The 16,915-nt window shown below is 49.6% G+C and overlaps 1 protein-coding gene across 2 annotated transcripts in view; it reads right to left on the reverse strand.

Moving 5' to 3' along the window:
* Positions 1 to 16,915, reverse strand: part of ACACB (acetyl-CoA carboxylase beta) — a 100,274-nt gene that overhangs the window by 60,401 nt on the left and 22,958 nt on the right. For both annotated transcript variants that reach the window (XM_030336138.1, XM_030336139.1), the window contains exons 3-13: positions 16,569 to 16,707; positions 13,367 to 13,476; positions 13,072 to 13,153; positions 11,464 to 11,562; positions 10,311 to 10,420; positions 10,104 to 10,214; positions 6,814 to 7,023; positions 6,344 to 6,514; positions 3,431 to 3,592; positions 1,896 to 2,059; positions 10 to 160 (exon numbers count right to left, since the gene is read on the reverse strand). In XM_030336138.1, the coding sequence (XP_030191998.1) occupies positions 10 to 160; positions 1,896 to 2,059; positions 3,431 to 3,592; positions 6,344 to 6,514; positions 6,814 to 7,023; positions 10,104 to 10,214; positions 10,311 to 10,420; positions 11,464 to 11,562; positions 13,072 to 13,153; positions 13,367 to 13,476; positions 16,569 to 16,707 (1,509 nt within the window). The remainder of the gene's footprint in view (positions 1 to 9; positions 161 to 1,895; positions 2,060 to 3,430; positions 3,593 to 6,343; positions 6,515 to 6,813; positions 7,024 to 10,103; positions 10,215 to 10,310; positions 10,421 to 11,463; positions 11,563 to 13,071; positions 13,154 to 13,366; positions 13,477 to 16,568; positions 16,708 to 16,915) is intronic.

Raw genomic sequence — 16,915 nt, forward strand, 5'->3', positions numbered from 1 at the left:
CCCCCCCACCTGCACTTTCTCAGCGATGAGGTGATCCAACCACCCTGTGTCGATGTCATTGTTCTGGAAACGCTCGGTCTCCAGCAGGTTAATGAGATACTCCACGGTGGTCCTGAAGTCGCCCCGGATGGACAGCTCCTTCAAAGCCACCACCATGTTCCTTGAGGGGAAAGGCACATTGATGGTTTTCCAAATTAATATACCGGCCAACAGAGTTCCTGCGTGCTTCTCAGAGAGCCAGAATAGCACCGTTGAGAGAGGGGGGGCCTGAGTCCAATGGCCCAGGTGTCAATCTCGGCTCCAGCATTTACTGGTCAGGCAATCTTGGGCGAGTGGCTTAACCGCTCTGGGCCTCAGTTTCCTCATCTGGAAAATGGGGAGATAACTCTGACTTCCAACGGGTGCTTGAGGATTAAAGTGAGACAATCCATAGAGAGCACACAGTCACCGATAAAAAAGGTCGGCTGCTACAAACAGGATTAATTACCGTGATGGTAATGATAATTAACCACGGCCAGTGGCTCTGCCTCTCTCCGGCCAGCCCTATTCAAATCCCCAGCACCCAGGGCAGCTGCTTTGCTGGGTATGCACGGGGTGGGCCTACGGACGGCCAACGCTGTCCCTCCACTGAGGGGGTGGCGGTCACCCATCCACCGGTGCTTGGTTGGTCACCACCTCCCATCTCCCAGAGGGGTGGCCTTCCCCCAAACAGGGCTCCAGTCCAAAGGGCTGACACCCCTACTCCCTATGAAATCACAGGGAGAGTGTTGGGCACCAGAGAAAGAGGTGGGATTAGAACAATTCTCTTCCCGGGAGGGAGCTTTGATATCTGACATTGGTGTCCCAGCGTGCATTCAGCAGGTGGAGCAAAGGGGCAAATCACAAGCCCAGTTCGGGGGGGAGAGAAAATACACAAGATGCACTAAGATCAAATGAGGGCGTCAATAGTCTACGGAAGGTCAGCTGTGGCACCGGAATCTGCATGTACGAGACGAGCTACTGGGCTCAAGGGTGACCCACTTGTTCCAATTTGCTCAGGACACGCCCAATTGTAGCAGTGAGAAATCCCAAATCCTAGGAAAGCCTCAGTCCTGGGGGAACTGGCACCTTGATCCCCCCCCACCCGCCCCGCACCGGACTCTGGCGGCCATAAGAAATGCTGAAATTCTTCCCTCTGAATTCTGTTGAAATGGATACTGGTCATTCACAGCATGGGACACGCAAGCCACAGGCCGTTTGCATCGGCATGGGCTGGGATGGCTGGCCTTCCTCCTCCCCCTTCAATTTTACACCCAACGTGGGGCTCAAACTTAACAACACTGAGATCAAGAGTCACATGCCACGCCGGCTGAGCCAGCCAGGCACCCTGATTTTAATGCCTTTGAGACAGAATGACTGCAATGTCTTTCGGACTTTTCACTCTCAAGGACAGTTATTCATCCACACGAGAAGGTTTAATCACAACATGAGCTGGTTTTTACCTCTCTGCGCTCGGGGCAAGGCAGGAGAAATTATAAGATGTGGGTGTTTCGGGATTCGGGAGCCCCTTTGTCAAGGGGCGTTTCTCCAGGACCTACTTAAAAGGTTTGTATCTAAAGAAGTCCCACACTCATCTTTTTTTTTTTTTTTTTTAAAGCTATAGTACTTGGCACCTTTTATATGCGACCTGTAATGATCCCAAGACCAAAATGCCCTTGGTGAGCTCACTGGCCTTTACGGACACAGGAAGAGGGCAGACTTCGCTCTTGGATTTTAGCAAAGGGTATTTGACACAGGGTCTGCTCGGTGATTCGCCTCCTTTATCTCCTGGTGCCGCTGCCATCTGAAGCCACAGGCTAACTTTTAGTTTCCCGAAGAAAGGAGGGAAAGGAGGAGGGAAGGAGGGAGATACTGACGAAATGGCCTCTTCCCGGTTCTCTCCCCAGGAGAAGCAGTGCCCGAACTGGGAATCCGCAAATTCATGTAAGCCGCCAGCAGCAGCCACGCTGAAATAACCCCACACATTCTTGTTGCTGCGGAAATTCAGTTCCTGAACCGTTCCGGAGCTTGGCTTAAACCCCTGGAGCCCGGGCAGAAAAAGCAAAATGGAGAAAAAAACAAACAAACAAAAAAAAAAAACGTCACTCCGGCCAAATGTGCATCAGAACTAAATCCTAGGAAAACCCAAGAACACCCATCACAACCAAAAGCTTAGCGTCATCAACAGAACATTGATATCTCCCACCGCGGGTGTGGGTGTATCTACCCTTGGGCGTACCTACGTCCGAAGGTCAGTGCACGCAGGTAATCTCTACTTTAAAAAAAACTATAAAAATAAATAACCCAGTTGGATGGGCTGGGGCGGGGGAGGGGGGGGTGCGCGCAGAGGAGGTACAGATATGATATGGGTGAACGTTGCTCATGATGGAGTGGAATGAAAATACATTCTGATTTTATCACCTTGACATTGTCAGTAATAAAAAGCTTTTGAACTCTGGATTATGAAAATTCCAGCAGATAAAGAAATCTAACGCTAACACACACCGAATACACTTATGGGGGGGTGGGGGATGGCCCATCCCATCCCCCTGAAAATAATTTTGGTAAGGGGGGAGGGGACACGGACCCTGGCTTGCTGTGATCAGGGCTTCTGACGCGCATAATGGAGGCATCCGTTTGGGCACAGGTACCTGGAGGTGAGAGCTGGAGAGTTTCAGGTGCCTGAGCTGTTTCCACACCTGGTTCTCCGCCCTCCCAGGCATCATCCCCCTGAAAACCTCCCATTTTCCTTAATCACCACCAGAGTCGGTCGTTTGCAGCCCAAGATGCCAAATGAACAGAGCTACCACACCTTACAATCCTTTCATTAAAAGGGGGGTGGGGGGAGACAAACCTCTTACCCCAAGTTTCTTGAGTGTAATCATGGAACAGTCAGGCTGTGGTAAATTATGGAGATTATGTGACAATCGACCACCGTGAGCAACTACGTCAAGTGGGACAGATGCCAGCTGGCTGATTTTTAAGGCGCACGGAAGAACAAGTCGCAAAGGAACCCCTCACGGGGGATCAGACTCCATTTATGTTGTAGCAGAGAGTACGTGGGGCCAGAAAACCAAGGCCCCGGGTTCTAAACCTGGCTGCTCATCCCCAAAATGGATGTGGCCTTTCGAGTCCAACAATGGGGCCCGGCCACGGCCTCAGCAGGTCCCAGGCACAAAACCCTACCTCAACCCGTTGAGCAATAGTGCAGGGCAATACCCAGTGGGGTAACCGTCATGTAAGTGACCAATGAGACGCATGAAGGGCTCACCCCCGATCAGACCGTGCGCCTCCCCACGCCTGTCTGTACCCTGGGAAGCCTGGGCGTCTCATCCAAGGCTAACGTCTGGGATGTGTCCCACACTGGGAGACTGGAGACGGCGGACGCGGGGTGGGGAACCTCCCAACTTGCCTCATCTGGGTTCTCGCTGGTGATTCTGGCCGCGATGACATGGCCTCGGGCGAGCGGAGGGTTAGAAGGAGCTTCAAATGAAATGGGTGTCACCCCCCATGGCGACTCTCCGTACAGAAGCCGGATATCCTTCAGCCGGTGCAACGGCACCCCCATGGCGATCTGAAAGGAAGAGATCCACCCCCCGTGAGCCTCAGCCCCACCGGAACCCCGGCCCCCAAACACCGAGTGCACTGCCACGGAGGAAGAGGCGCAGTGAACGATTTCAGGGATACCGAGCACGTCCTGAGCGTGCAACACTGTGGCTGCGGTGGCGGGAGAAGCAAAGCAAGAAAAAGGCAAGAGGCTTGACTCCGCCCCCAGGGAACAAACAGCGTCCCCCGAGGAAAAGCAGCCACTTTCGTAAAGCCACCTCACGCCACCAGAACACCCGTGCGTCAAATAAAAGTTACAGACTCCGGGCGCCATCCGCGCAAGGGGAGATATAACGGTGGCCGGCTGCAGACTTAAAGGTTTTACTACTTTTAAAGTTTTTATGTATCCGTTTTGAGAGAGAGAGAGCCAGCAGGGGTGGGGGGAGGGTGACGGAGAGGGAGGGGACAGAGGATCCAAAGTGGGCTCTGTGCTGACAGCAGAGAGCCTGACCCGGGGCTGGAACTCATGAACCGTGAGATCACGCCCTGAGCCAAAGTCAGCCGCTTAACTGACTGAGCCACCCAGGGGCCCCGAGTTAAAGGTTTTAAAAGGACTCAGAGGAACCTGGGCCTGCAGAATGAGTATAAGACACAAATTTAACCTCCTGGGTCTTTCTGATGAGATGCACTAAGAAGGGCCCAACGCCCGCCTAGGTGGTAAGCTGCCAAAACCCACCCGGGACTTTTCCACCAGGAAGAAGCCATCAGACAAATCCACACTGAGGGGCGTTCTGCCTGAACTCTTCTCAAACACCAACATGGAGAACAAAAAAGTATGTCTGAGGACAGAGGAGAGACTCAAAAGTTGTGGCGGTGAAACAGAATGTGAGGTCTGGGAATGGATCCTGGGTTTTTTGTTTGTTTTTTTTTTTAATTTTTTTTTCAACGTTTATTTATTTTTGGGACAGAGAGAGACAGAGCATGAACGGGGGAGGGGCAGAGACAGAGGGAGACACAGAATCGGAAACAGGCTCCAGGCTCTGAGCCATCAGCCCAGAGCCCGACGCGGGGCTCGAACTCACGGACCGCGAGATCGTGACCTGGCTGAAGTCGGACGCTTAACCGACTGCGCCACCCAGGCGCCCCCCTGGGTTTTTAAAATAAGCAAAAAAATAGCCATAAAAAGAGATTACTGGAACAGAGGGGAAACTCTTAATGGTATTAGATTGTATAAATTTGTTGTTAAGTAGGCTCCACGCCCAATGCGGGGCTTGAACTCATGACCCTGAGATCAAGAGTCGATGCTCTCCTGGCTGAGCCACTCAAGAGCCCCTAAATTTTATCAATTTTTTAATTTTATACTTCTTAATTTCAGATAGACGTGTGGTGGCATCAGTGCTTTACCAAGCGTCATCATTTTATAGTGGTGTTGTGCCAGAATGATCTTTTTTTTTAGAATGATCTTATTCTTGGGAGTTCCTTTGACTCGAGGATTTAGAGGCAAAGTGCCATGAAGGTTCAAGTCAAAACATCACTCAAAAACATAGGCTGCGGGGCGCCTGGGTGGGTCAATTGGTTGCTTAACCAACTTCAGCTCAGGTCATGATCTCACAGTTCATCAGTTCGAGCCCCGCGTCGGGCTCTGCGCTGACAGCTCGGAGCCTGGAGCCTGCTTCGGATTCTGTGTCTCCCTCCCTCCCTCCCCCCCCAAAGGTAAATAAAGCATTAAAAAAAAGTTAAGCTGAAAAAAAATTAAACAGACACACAAATACAACACAAACATGTCAGAGACTAACAATTGGTTGACTGAGGGGTAGGGGTGGGTGTTAATTGCACTATCCTTGCAACATTCCTGAAATTTTCCAAACTAAAAAAAATAAAACACAAAAAACAAAACCCCACAAGATAGAAAAACAATAAAAATGCTGGTGGAGGGAGGAAGCAAGGAAAGAAAGGAAAGACACACATATTTTACAAATTTGAGTTCCCACTGGTGCAGGAGTTCCTAACTGTGGGTCACAAGTTCTCGACGGGGGTGATACTGCCCCCCAAGGGGGCAAATATTTGCTCTTGGGGATGAAATCATCTTACTCTTTGTATGTATAAGATGTGGATGTATCTACAGTAAAAACAGGTATATCTGTGATGTTAAATTTTCATAAGAGGAGGAATTAGGGGGAAAAGTATCTACAAAGGCTCCTGAAGGGAGCTGTAATGAAAAAAAAAAGGCTGAGGGGCACCTGGGCGGCTGAGTCAGTTAAGTGTCCGATTTTGGCTCAGATCATGATCTCGCGGTTCGTGAGTTCGAGCCCCATGATGGGCCCCACGCTCACGGTGCAGAGCCTGCTTGGGATTCTCTCTCTCTCCCTCTCCCTCTCCTCTCTCTGGCCCTTTCGTGCTCTCTCTCTCAAAAATAAATAAACTTTTTAAAAAAGTTAAAAAAAAAAAAAAAAGGTTGAGACACACTCCTCTGGGAGGGACTATGAACGGGTACAGGGGGTCCGCAAATGCCCTGGAACTGTATAAAATAGTTTTTTTCCCAGGGAGAAGTTCAACAGGCTTCTGCCCGTTGCTCAAAGAGGTCTATAGCCAGACAAAGGGGACGAGCCACTTCTCAGAAGCTTCTCAGCCTGTGTGGTTCTCGGTGCTACTCCCGCAACAAACCAGTCACTCCCCAGGGACGGCCAGTCAAGACAGAGTCGGGAAGGGCTGATAGGAGACGGACAGGGCCCCCACCCCAGGCGGAAGAAACCCCAGGGCCTGGAGCCCATTTCCTCGCCTGTAGCTGGGCGGCCGGCAGGTTGACGTCGGCGATCATTTCCGTGCACGGGTGCTCCACCTGCAGGCGGGGATTCAGCTCCAGAAAATGGAAGCTGCCATCCTGGCTGTAGAGGTATTCCACTGTCCCCGCGCTCACGTAGCCCACGGTCTTGGCCAGGCGGACGGCACACTGCACAGAAACGGACACCGAAGGGTTTCCGGTGGTTTTCTTGGACCGTCTCAACGGTGGCTTATAAGTTCCCCGCACCAAATGCTGAGGACCTGCTGTGCGGGAGCTCCTTTGGGACCTCAGGGATCACACTCCCTACGATGGCTTTCACCCCGCCGACCGTGTCTTCACGGGCACCCACCCCGCTCTGGCAACGCGAACTGTAGGGCGCTTTTGCTGGCTGGGTGGAGACGGCTCTCCCTGCGGCCGTCCGCCCCGCGCCACCACCCCCCACCGCGCCCCAGCTCTGCAGAGCTCACCTGCTCCATGAACTCGAACACAGCCGGTGTGGCGATGGTGGCCGGTGCCTCCTCGATGATCTTCTGATGCCGCCGCTGGATGGAGCAGTCACGCCCGAACAGAGACACGGCGTTCCCGTACTGGTCGGCGAGGATCTGGACCTCCAGGTGCCGGGCGTGCTGGGCCAGCTTCATGAGAAAGATCGGGGAGCCCGGGATCTCACTCTGCACCTGGGGGGACAGCAGAGTGGCTCACTCTTCCCCGGGGGACCAGGGCTGGAGCGCGAAGTTCTCTGAAGATACGTCCACGATTTTGCTGATCTCTTAGCTTTGTTTTACCTCTCTCACAGACATGCCCTTCTCCTTGATGTTTTAAGTCCGATATTGTCAAAAGTCTATAACGGAACAAGGGCAATTTCCCCACAACCCCATCTCCTGAAGATAATGTGCTGTTAAGATTTGGGTGCGCGTTAGAGTGTAATGTGCTAAGAGTGACTGTGGTTAAGAGTTATCTGGTTAGGTCAATGTGCTGGTGAGGGCCAGGGGCACACTCAGGAACACACATGGCACACGGAATGTTCTTGGGATAAAAATAGGACCGAAACATGCTACCCTGCAACTTTCTTTTCCTCCTTCTTAAATAGTACTCTCTCACTTCATTCTTTTGATGGCTTAAAGCCAATCGTCCAGAAATTCCTAATGACGATATAAAAACCAGTGGTCCCATTTAATGACGCCTAGGAAAAGTTTTTAAGTTTCATTTTACTTTTTTATTTATTTTGAGAGCAAGATAGAGAGCAAGCAGGGGAGGGGTAGAGAGAGAGAGAGAGAGATCCCATGCAAGGCTCTGTGCTGCCAGGGCAGAGCTCGACACGAGGCTTGATCTCATGAACCCGGGAGATCGTGACCTGAGCTGAAACCAAGAGTCAGATGTTTAACTGACTGAGCTGCCCAGGCACCCCTAAGAAATTTTTTTAAAAAGCAAGCTGCAGCTATATAGGGGATGACCCCACTTATAATACAAAAAATAATAAAACAGAACTGTATGACTGCCTATATAAAAGTAGATACAGGGGCACCTGGCTGGCCCAGTCGGTAGAGCACGTGACTCTTGGTCTCGGGTTCGTAAGTTCAAGCCCCACATTGGGTGTAGAGATTACTTTTAAAAATTAAAACATCTTTTAAAAATGTTTTTTCAAAAGTATATACTGTCGAAGTGCTGGAACCAACCCAACTGCTAACTAGTTACATCTGAGAAGGGGGAGGAGTTCAGAGGTGGTGATAAAAAGAGAATTTTCCACGGGGCGCCTGGGTGGCTCAGTCGGTTAAGCGTCTGACTTCAGCTCAGGTCACGATCTCGCGGTCCGTGAGTTCGAGCCCCGCGTCGGGCTCTGGGCTGATGGCTCGGAGCCTGGAGCCTGCTTCCGATTCTGTGTCTCCCTCTCTCTCTGCCCCTCCCCCGTTCGTACTCTGTCTCTCTGTGTCTCAAAAATAAATAAACATTAAAAAAAAATTAAAAAAAGAGAATTTTCCTTTTTTATGTTTAATATACCCCAAAAGTGTTCGGATGTTTGTATAACAACAGTTTCATATTGCACTCACGTAATCAAAAGAAAAACGCTTGGGGGAGGCTGGGCATGTGTGGGGACAGGGCGTATGCAGGAGCTCTACACTTCCCACTCAGTTTTGCTGTGAATGAAAAACCACTCTAAGAAGCAATGCCTATTTTAAAAAACTTTTTTCTTAATGTTTTCATTTATTTTTGAGAGAGAGCGTGGGGGGGGGGGGCGGTGGTGGACAGAGAGCGGAGGACAGAGGATCCGAAGCAGGCCCTACATCGACAGCGGTGAGCCCAAGTGGGGCTCGAATTCACAAACCCTGAGATCATGACCTGAGCTGAAGTCAGACACCCAACCGACTGAGCCACCCAGGCGCCCCACGTCTATTTTAAAGAAAGGGCGGGGGGGAAAGCTTTAGAACCTACACGACTCGTAAATGTAATAGAGGATCCAGGACTGGATCCTGAAACAGAAAGAAGAGATTAGTGGGGAATATTGGTGAGCGCTGAATCAAGTCTGGAGTTCACCTAATAGAAACGTATCACTGTTGATCTCTTAGTTATAGCAAACGTGGCACGGCTGACGGAAGATAAAGGCGGGAAACCAGGTGAAGGGTAGATGGGAATTCTACTACCTTCACAACTTTCCTATAAATAGAACTTCTTCCCCCCAAAATACCCCAAAAACCTGTTCAGCCCAATGGAATCACGTGAGAGCAAAACCACTACGTTATAGAACATTCACACACTGCCCACAGGTGTTTATCTGGTAAACCTTTTTAGAAGGTAATTTATTGACCCGTTTTGCTAAACGCACGCGCCCTCTATCTGACTAAGTCCTTCTTGGCACGTCATCAAAATAACCGTCAAGACTGGAACAACATGGGAAAAATGTCCATGATCTACAACTTGGAATTTTTTTTTAACGTAGAACAAAACACCGGGCAGAATGAATGCAACTCTTTCAAACACACACGGGAACAAGTTCTGGAAGAAACCCTAGAAATACTAAATAGTCGTGTTAAGAATGGAAAGGTTGAGGGGCCTGGGTGGCTCATTCGGTTCGGTGTCCAACTCTTGATCTCGGTTCAGGTCATGATCTCACAATTTGTGGGACTGAGCCCCACATTGGGCTCTGCGCTGACAGCGTGGAGCCTGTTTCGGATCCTCTCTCTCCCACTCTCTCCGCCCCTCCCTCTCTCACACACACAGTAAATAAATAAACATTTTTTAAAAAGAAATCTTCGAAAAATGTCTTTAAAAAGAATGGGAAGATCATGAGCCTACCTTTTTTAAAACAATGCCAACGGGCAGCTGCAATAGGGCATAATGTTGGCAAAGTGAAAACCCAGCTACAAATAAGCAGATACACAGTTCATTCCTACAACCAAAGTCAATCACCTAGAAACATTAAAAACACCAAGACTACCGAAACATACACAATGTCCCATCTTTCGAGAGACAACTATAGTCACAAGCCGATAGATACTCTGGCCCTGCTTCTCTGAAATCATTTAAAGTCACGAGGATTCACAGAATCGAACATCTAAGTTAATGGTGTGGGGATCAACACGAACCACGGACTTCCGTGATGTCGTAAAAACGTACACATTTGCTTCGGAACACAGCAGAGCAATATTCCAGCTCCCGCACATGTCCTCTTGATTTCTGACACGGTAACGCAAATGAAAAGAATCTGGCGGCCAACAACGAAACGCACACAATTCCCAAACACTCAGCAAGAACAGCTCACTTGTCTGAAAAGGATTGGGAAGTCCTCAGCACTCTCTGCTTTCCGGATTCCTTTCCCTCCACCGCCTTCAGAAGCTTTGATCATCAAGGGAAAACCAATTTTCTCTGCCACCTGGGGGCGAAGGACAAACAGACCTCTTTAGAAGGTAGACTGTTTCCAGGATGATGAGAAGCCTCCAGCACCTTGACCTCCCAGCCCCATGTTTACCTCTAGGCCCTCATCCACATCTTTCACACAACCCTGGTCGTAAATGTCTTCTGGGACACTGATTCTTTTCCCCTCCTGCAGATTATCTTCTGTCCACTCTATCATCAGACCTGGAGAGTCACAAAAAAAAAAAAAAAAAAAAAAAAAAAAAAAAGCTGAATCCTCCTGAGGATGGCGGAGATACATAATACGGAAACCATGGGGCCTTTCCTCACCAAAGCCTCTCAAGACCCGGCCTCCGGACCAACAACATACAGACACAGTCCTTCAGCTTCGCACAGTGGCTTTTAATTTTCCTAAGGACTGACTTGACCTCGAAAGGGAAATCAAACTTAAGAAATTCAGACTGCGTCTACCAAGAACAATCATATTAACCTGAACTGAAAAAAAATTCCAATTCTACCCATGGATGACATTTATATGTGAATCGCTGTTTTCTAAGACCCTTTCCATCCCAAATTCGCTGTCTTTGAGGAAAAAAATCAGATTGAATAGGAACTCCTGAGCTTTTTTTTTTCCTGTTCATTTTTAATTTATCCTAGATTTTTTTTTCCTGTTCATTTTTAATTTATCCTAGAAATTCTATCCTAGGATTCCTTAGGAATTCATCCTAAGGAAATGATTAAAAACTACATTGAGATTTAGCTATAAAACTATCAAGATTCCATTACTTTTAGCTCTTAAAACAAAAAATTGGAACAAAATAAGCTGGAAACAACCTAAAAATATAACTGTAGAGAACTGTTAATTATGGTAAGTACCTCTCTACGATAAAATCCAATGCAGATATTTTAAATGTTGTAAAGTGTACTTACTGACAAAGAAGGATTAGTGAGAAAAAAAATAAGTCACAGAGTAGTCAATACAAGATCTCTGGCTTTTTAAAGGATATGCCTAGGAAAAAAAGGCCCGAAAGGTAGGCTCTTTGGCTGTAACAGACATCTGACACTGGGGCATAGGATTATGGATGATTTCTATTTCTTTTTTGTAATTCTAGATTTTCTAAGCTGTCTGCAATGAAACTGTACCATTGGTTTCATCATTTTAAATTTTTTAAATGATAAGGATAAAAAGAAAAAAGCATATTCCTATCACCCATTCTGGGCAGATAGGGTGGCAGAGCTCCCCGCAGAGTGAGGCTGAGGTCACTTACCACTTCCACTCCAAGGCAGTGTTGGGACCTGCAGCGTCTGGGCCACAATGGTGGAGGCGATCTTATCTCCCAAGGCCCACATGGCCTCACTGGGAGGGCCTGAGGGATTAGGGACAAAGGGCGAGGCAGAATCGAGTTAGTCAATGGCCCCTTGCAGCCCCGTGCCAACCAAATGCACGAAGACAAGTACTCAGGTCCTAGCTCTCAAGGAATGTAACGACAAGTTGGGGAAGGAAAAAAATCTATCGGTCTGCTACTTCATCAGATGGGGATGAAGTATGCCATTTTTAGTACATGTGGAATGTAAACCTGATCTGAGTTACAACCTGAGGTATGTGGCATGCGCAAAATTCACTTGTCAGGAAGAAGCCAAAGAGTTAGACCAAAGGGCCAAGCTAGCACCTCAGAAAACTAGACCCTAGGTTAGCAAACTTCTCCTATAATGATCCAGATGGAATTTGGAGCTTTGCGGGTCTGCCTGTCTCTGTCATGAATATTCAACTTTGCCAATGTTGGGCAAAAGCAGCCATAGGCAATAACTAAATGAATGAGAGGGCCGTGTTTCAATAAATCTTTATTTACAAAAGCAGGCAGTGATCTGGACTTGGCCTATGGGCTATAGTTTGCTGGGCTGGCTCATCAACAACCTCCAGAGGAGCTAAGGGATAATGAGGGTCCCACGTGACGGCCAACCAAAGACAATAGATAGCGAAAACACAAACAGGCCTGGGTCACTAAGCAGACCTGTGGAATGTCAGGTGCTGATTTGCCCTGAGTTGCTTCATACAGTGTGTGTTGCAGACCCAGAGATAAGCAGCAGCATGGGGATTTAGTGTGGATGGTGAATGATTCCCCCAAATCACGCAAAGATGGCCAACAGCATGACTGCACACACAGAGTTTACAAATACATATCCTATAACAAACAGATGCCATAGAGAGTATCGTTTTACCTAAAAAGCTATAGCGATGAGGGACTCTGGTCCTAAGATGCCAGGACATTACAAAGCCCTGAGAACAGCCCAAGAAAGGTGTGGGCTTATCAGAAATGTGACCTCCGGGGGCGCCTGGGTGGCGCAGTCGGTTAAGCGTCCGACTTCAGCCAGGTCACGATCTCGCGGTCCGTGAGTTCGAGCCCCGCGTCGGGCTCTGGGCTGATGGCTCAGAGCCTGGAGCCTGCTTCCGATTCTGTGTCTCCCTCTCTCTCTGCCCCTCCCCCGTTCATGCTCTGTCTCTCTCTGTCCCAAAAATAAATAAACGTTGAAAAAAAAAAATTAAAAAAAAAAAAAAAAAGAAAGAAATGTGACCTCCGAACCCAGTCAGAAATCCGAACATGGCTGGGATCTCGGTACCAGCAGGAGCATGAGCAGAGGGTTCCACTCGCTCCAGCATCATTCCACTGTGGTACCCATGGTAATGCCTCCTATGTCCCTGGGCTGCCCAACCTCCCCTCCACCGGCCGGCCCTTCCTCCTCGTGACAATGAAAGGGTGAGGTGGGAATGTAAAGTGACCCCCACCTTGCAGGGCTACACTGGAAAGAGAACCTGACCCAGCAGACCATCCCGTGAACGCCCCGATTCCCGCGTATCTGACGGAGACGTACTCTACCTAAGAAAGCAATCTCATGCTTGCACAGGAGCTCCGGGAGTTTGGGGTTTTCGGAAGCATGGCCCCAGCCAGCCCACACCGCCTGTAAACACAGAGAGGTGTGAATGCAGATCTTCGAGAATCCCCCTCCTGTCACGCACGGAAAGCTCTTCCCGGGGTCACATCAGCCCCGCATTTCAGGGTCCCGGAATGATCTGGCTCCTCCCTCCCTTCTGAACCTGCAGGAGTGAGTTTTTGCTCCAAAGTTCAGAGCGTCATCCCCCTGTAGACAGACTGGGCACCCCATCTGACTTACCTGCACAGGGATCCTCTTGGCAATGTCCACAACCAGCTCCACGTTGGCATAGTTGTTGTTGTTGGGCCCTCCTGGGACAGGGACATACTGATCTGCCATCTTGATATACTCTGCAATTAAATGAGAAAAGGAAAGAAAAACTGAGACGCTGAAGGTCACTGCAGGACTACGGACGGCCACCGAGAGGATGACCAAGACTCTGTGGCAGCAAGGGACAAACGCGTGTGGGCACTTGAAGAAAACCGGACGTGACTTTCACTATGTGAAAATATATGTGCATCAGGACAAGGTCTGGAAGGGACTAAAGAAAGAAGGACGCAAGCTTCTTGGGGACGGTTGGGATAAGAGGTGGCGTGTTCTATTAATTCCCTTTTTCAATGTTTATTTATTTATTGTGTGTGTGTGTGTGTGTGTGTGTGTGAGAGAGAGAGAGAGAGAGAGAGAGAGAGAGAGAGAGAGTCCCAAGTAGGCTCGACATCATCGGCACAGAGCCCGACTCAGGGCCCCATCTCACGAACCGTGACATCATGACCTGAGCAGAGATCAAGAGTCTGATGCTCAACGAACTGAGCCGCCCAGGAGCCCCTATTAATGCCTATTTAAAGTTTACCTTAATACTGTTTTGCCATTAAGCAATACAATGTGGTTGTTTTACATTTTTGTTTGTTTATTTTTTGAGAGAGAGATAGAGTGAGCAGAAGCAGGGGAGGGGCGGGGAGAGAGGGAGGGAGGGAGAGAGGATCCCAAGCAGGCTCTGCGCTGTTAGCACAGAGCCCAGTGTGGGGTGGGGCTCGAACTCGCGAACCGTGAGATCATAACCTGAGCCGAAACCAAGAGTTGGATGCTTAACTGACTGAGCCACCCAGACGCCCCAACAATACGATGTTTTTTTAACCACGGTAAAAAACAAAAAACATAAAATGGGTCATCGAATTCATTTTTCCAGCGTCCAGTTCCAGAGGATTTAGCACATTCACATTGTTATGAAACAGATCTCCAGAACTTTTTCTATTTTGCAAATCTGAAACCCTGCCCATGAAACAACTACTCCCCTTGTTCCCTCCCGCAGCCCCTGGCCACCACCATCTACCCTCGGTCTCTACGAATCTGACAACTCTAGGGACCTCATATATGTGGGATCCTATTTGTCTTTCTGTGACTGGTTCCTTGCACTTAGCATCATGTCTTCCGGTTCACCGACGCTGTACCACGTGACTGGATTTCCTTCCTTTTTAAGGCTGAATACAATGCGATGTTTTGATTTCAAAATAGTCATGCCCTTTATGCCAGAAACTCCACTTCTAGGAATATGTCCTAAAAAACCCTACTCATGAACGAAGGCAAAGGATGATGTAAGAGGATGTTCACCGGGCAGTGTTTTGGAAAAGCCAGACTTAAGCCAAAGGCAAGGGTGGGTACCCCTGTCCCATGGGATTCTTGTGGATCCTGAGAAGCAACAGTGTGGAACTTCATGTGCAGGCTCGCAAAGAAACCCAAGAGTGGTGGATTCCTCCCAGCCTGCCTGCCTCCCATGTTGATGGAGCACACGAGCATTGGCCACGGGGGAGGGACCACAGATTACAAAGTAAGGAGTCAGACAAGCTCCCTCCCGTCCCTGGGTTTTACTCCACTATCTGAGAAGATAAACAAGAAAACAAACACAATAGCACCAGAACGGGGTCAGTGCCAGGGCTCTCTGTAAAAGTCACACGGAAGAACACGACTCAAAGGCTAGGGCAGGGAGGGGTGGAGGCCTGTTGTTCCAGGAGTTTCAGGGGTGGGGAAGGGGGGGGGGGGGAGCGTCATCAGCAAAAGATCCAGCATGTTCCAAGAGTTCTTGGACAGGAAAGAGCTCAGCCAGCCCAGCAACCGGTGAGGCCACTGTGGCTGGGACCCAGGGATGGAACGTGAGAGGCACTAGATGGGGCCAGGAGGCCAGCAGAGTCACGTTGTGAGGCACCTTAACTGGCCTGAGTGAGGACGTGGAATTTTAGTCTGAGTGTGATGGGAGCCCCCACAGAATAAGGCAGTGGATTCAGATAGCCTGGGGTTCCAATCCTGCCATGCCACATACTGGCTCTACGACCCTGGACGAACGACTTATGTCCCCGTGCCTCACTGCCTTGTCTATAAAATAGGGCTGACAATCAAATCTGTCCTCTGAGTTAAAAGGAGGCTGCATCCTGAGGCACCTGGGTGGCTCAGTCGGTAAAGCGTCTGACTCTTGATCTCGGCTCAGGTCATGGTCTCATGGTTCATGAGTTCGACTCCCACATCAGGCTCCGTGCTGACAACGTGGAGCCTGCTTGAGATTCTCTCTCTCCCTCTTTCTCTGCTCCTCCCCTATTCATTCTCTCATCTCTCTCAAAATAAATAAATAAACATTAAAAGAGAGAGAGAGAGAGAGAGAGAGAGAGAGAGAAGAAGGCTGCATCAGTGCGGGGTCAGGGCCCAGGGCCTCTGCTCCAGGTTCGGGGGGAGGGCAGGGGACAGCCCCGCAGCCTCAGAAGTTTCGAGGAGGAGCTGACAGGCCCTGAGGCTGGGTTTCTAAGAGGTCACTCTGGCTACTGTGTGGAAAAAAGTCTGTAGAGGGATGTGATGGTTCAGGGAAAAAAGCAAACTTGTCCGACAGTTATTTACAGAATGAGCTATGCTAACAGACATAGAGAAACAGTGAACAGAAAACTGAATGGTTGAAACACAATACATACATCTGCAAGAAAGAACCCCCCCCCCCCCGCCCCACCCCACCGGGGGAGAAAGACCACCCTGATGGAACACTGGGCACTTCTCAAAGATAGGATTTCTACTTTGAGTATTGACCGTTTGCATTTTTTCAAGTTTATTTATTTGAGAGAGAAAGAACGCAAGAGTGAGTGAGCGGGGCAGAAAGAGAAGGAGTGAGAGAATCCCAAGCAGGCTCCGCACCGTCAGCACAGAGCCAGATGCGGGGCTCGATCTCACAAACCGTGAGATCGTGACCTGAGCCGAAGTCAAGAGTCGGACGCTTAACTGACTGAGCCAGCCAGGCGCCCCTGCATTTTTAATTAAATGAAGAACAGGCAAATAATGCAAGCTCAGGAGAGGTACCCTGGGACTCTGGGGTCCAGGATGGACGTGGCCTAGGTAAAACGGAGGAGGAGAGGGCAGGTAAGGACAGGGGGTGGTGGGGGGGGGGGGGAAGGAGTCAAGGCCCGGGTACCTGCATTGGCCTTCAGGTCCTCTGGGGTCACCATGACAACAAACCGGATGGCCCGCTCGTTGCGGAACATCTCATAGGCCCACCTGCGGATGGAGCGCATGCACTTCACGGCGGCGATGCCGTTGTTGGCGATGAGCACCTGGACCGAGAAAATGGGGAAGGGGCCAGAGATGCACACCTACCTGTGCTGGGAGCTGCATGCTACCCCGGTGTCCATCTCACAGCTGCAGAGCCTCCTGAGGTACCTCTTTGAATCTCTAGAGCACACAGCCTGGCAGAGAGGTGCTCAAAATCTGCTGGCTGCATGAATAGATGATGGGGGGATGGACGGATGATTGGTCAGGTAG

This window comes from Lynx canadensis, chromosome D3 (genome assembly GCF_007474595.2).
Source record: "Lynx canadensis isolate LIC74 chromosome D3, mLynCan4.pri.v2, whole genome shotgun sequence".
In the NCBI taxonomy this organism is placed as follows: Eukaryota; Metazoa; Chordata; class Mammalia; order Carnivora; family Felidae; genus Lynx; species Lynx canadensis.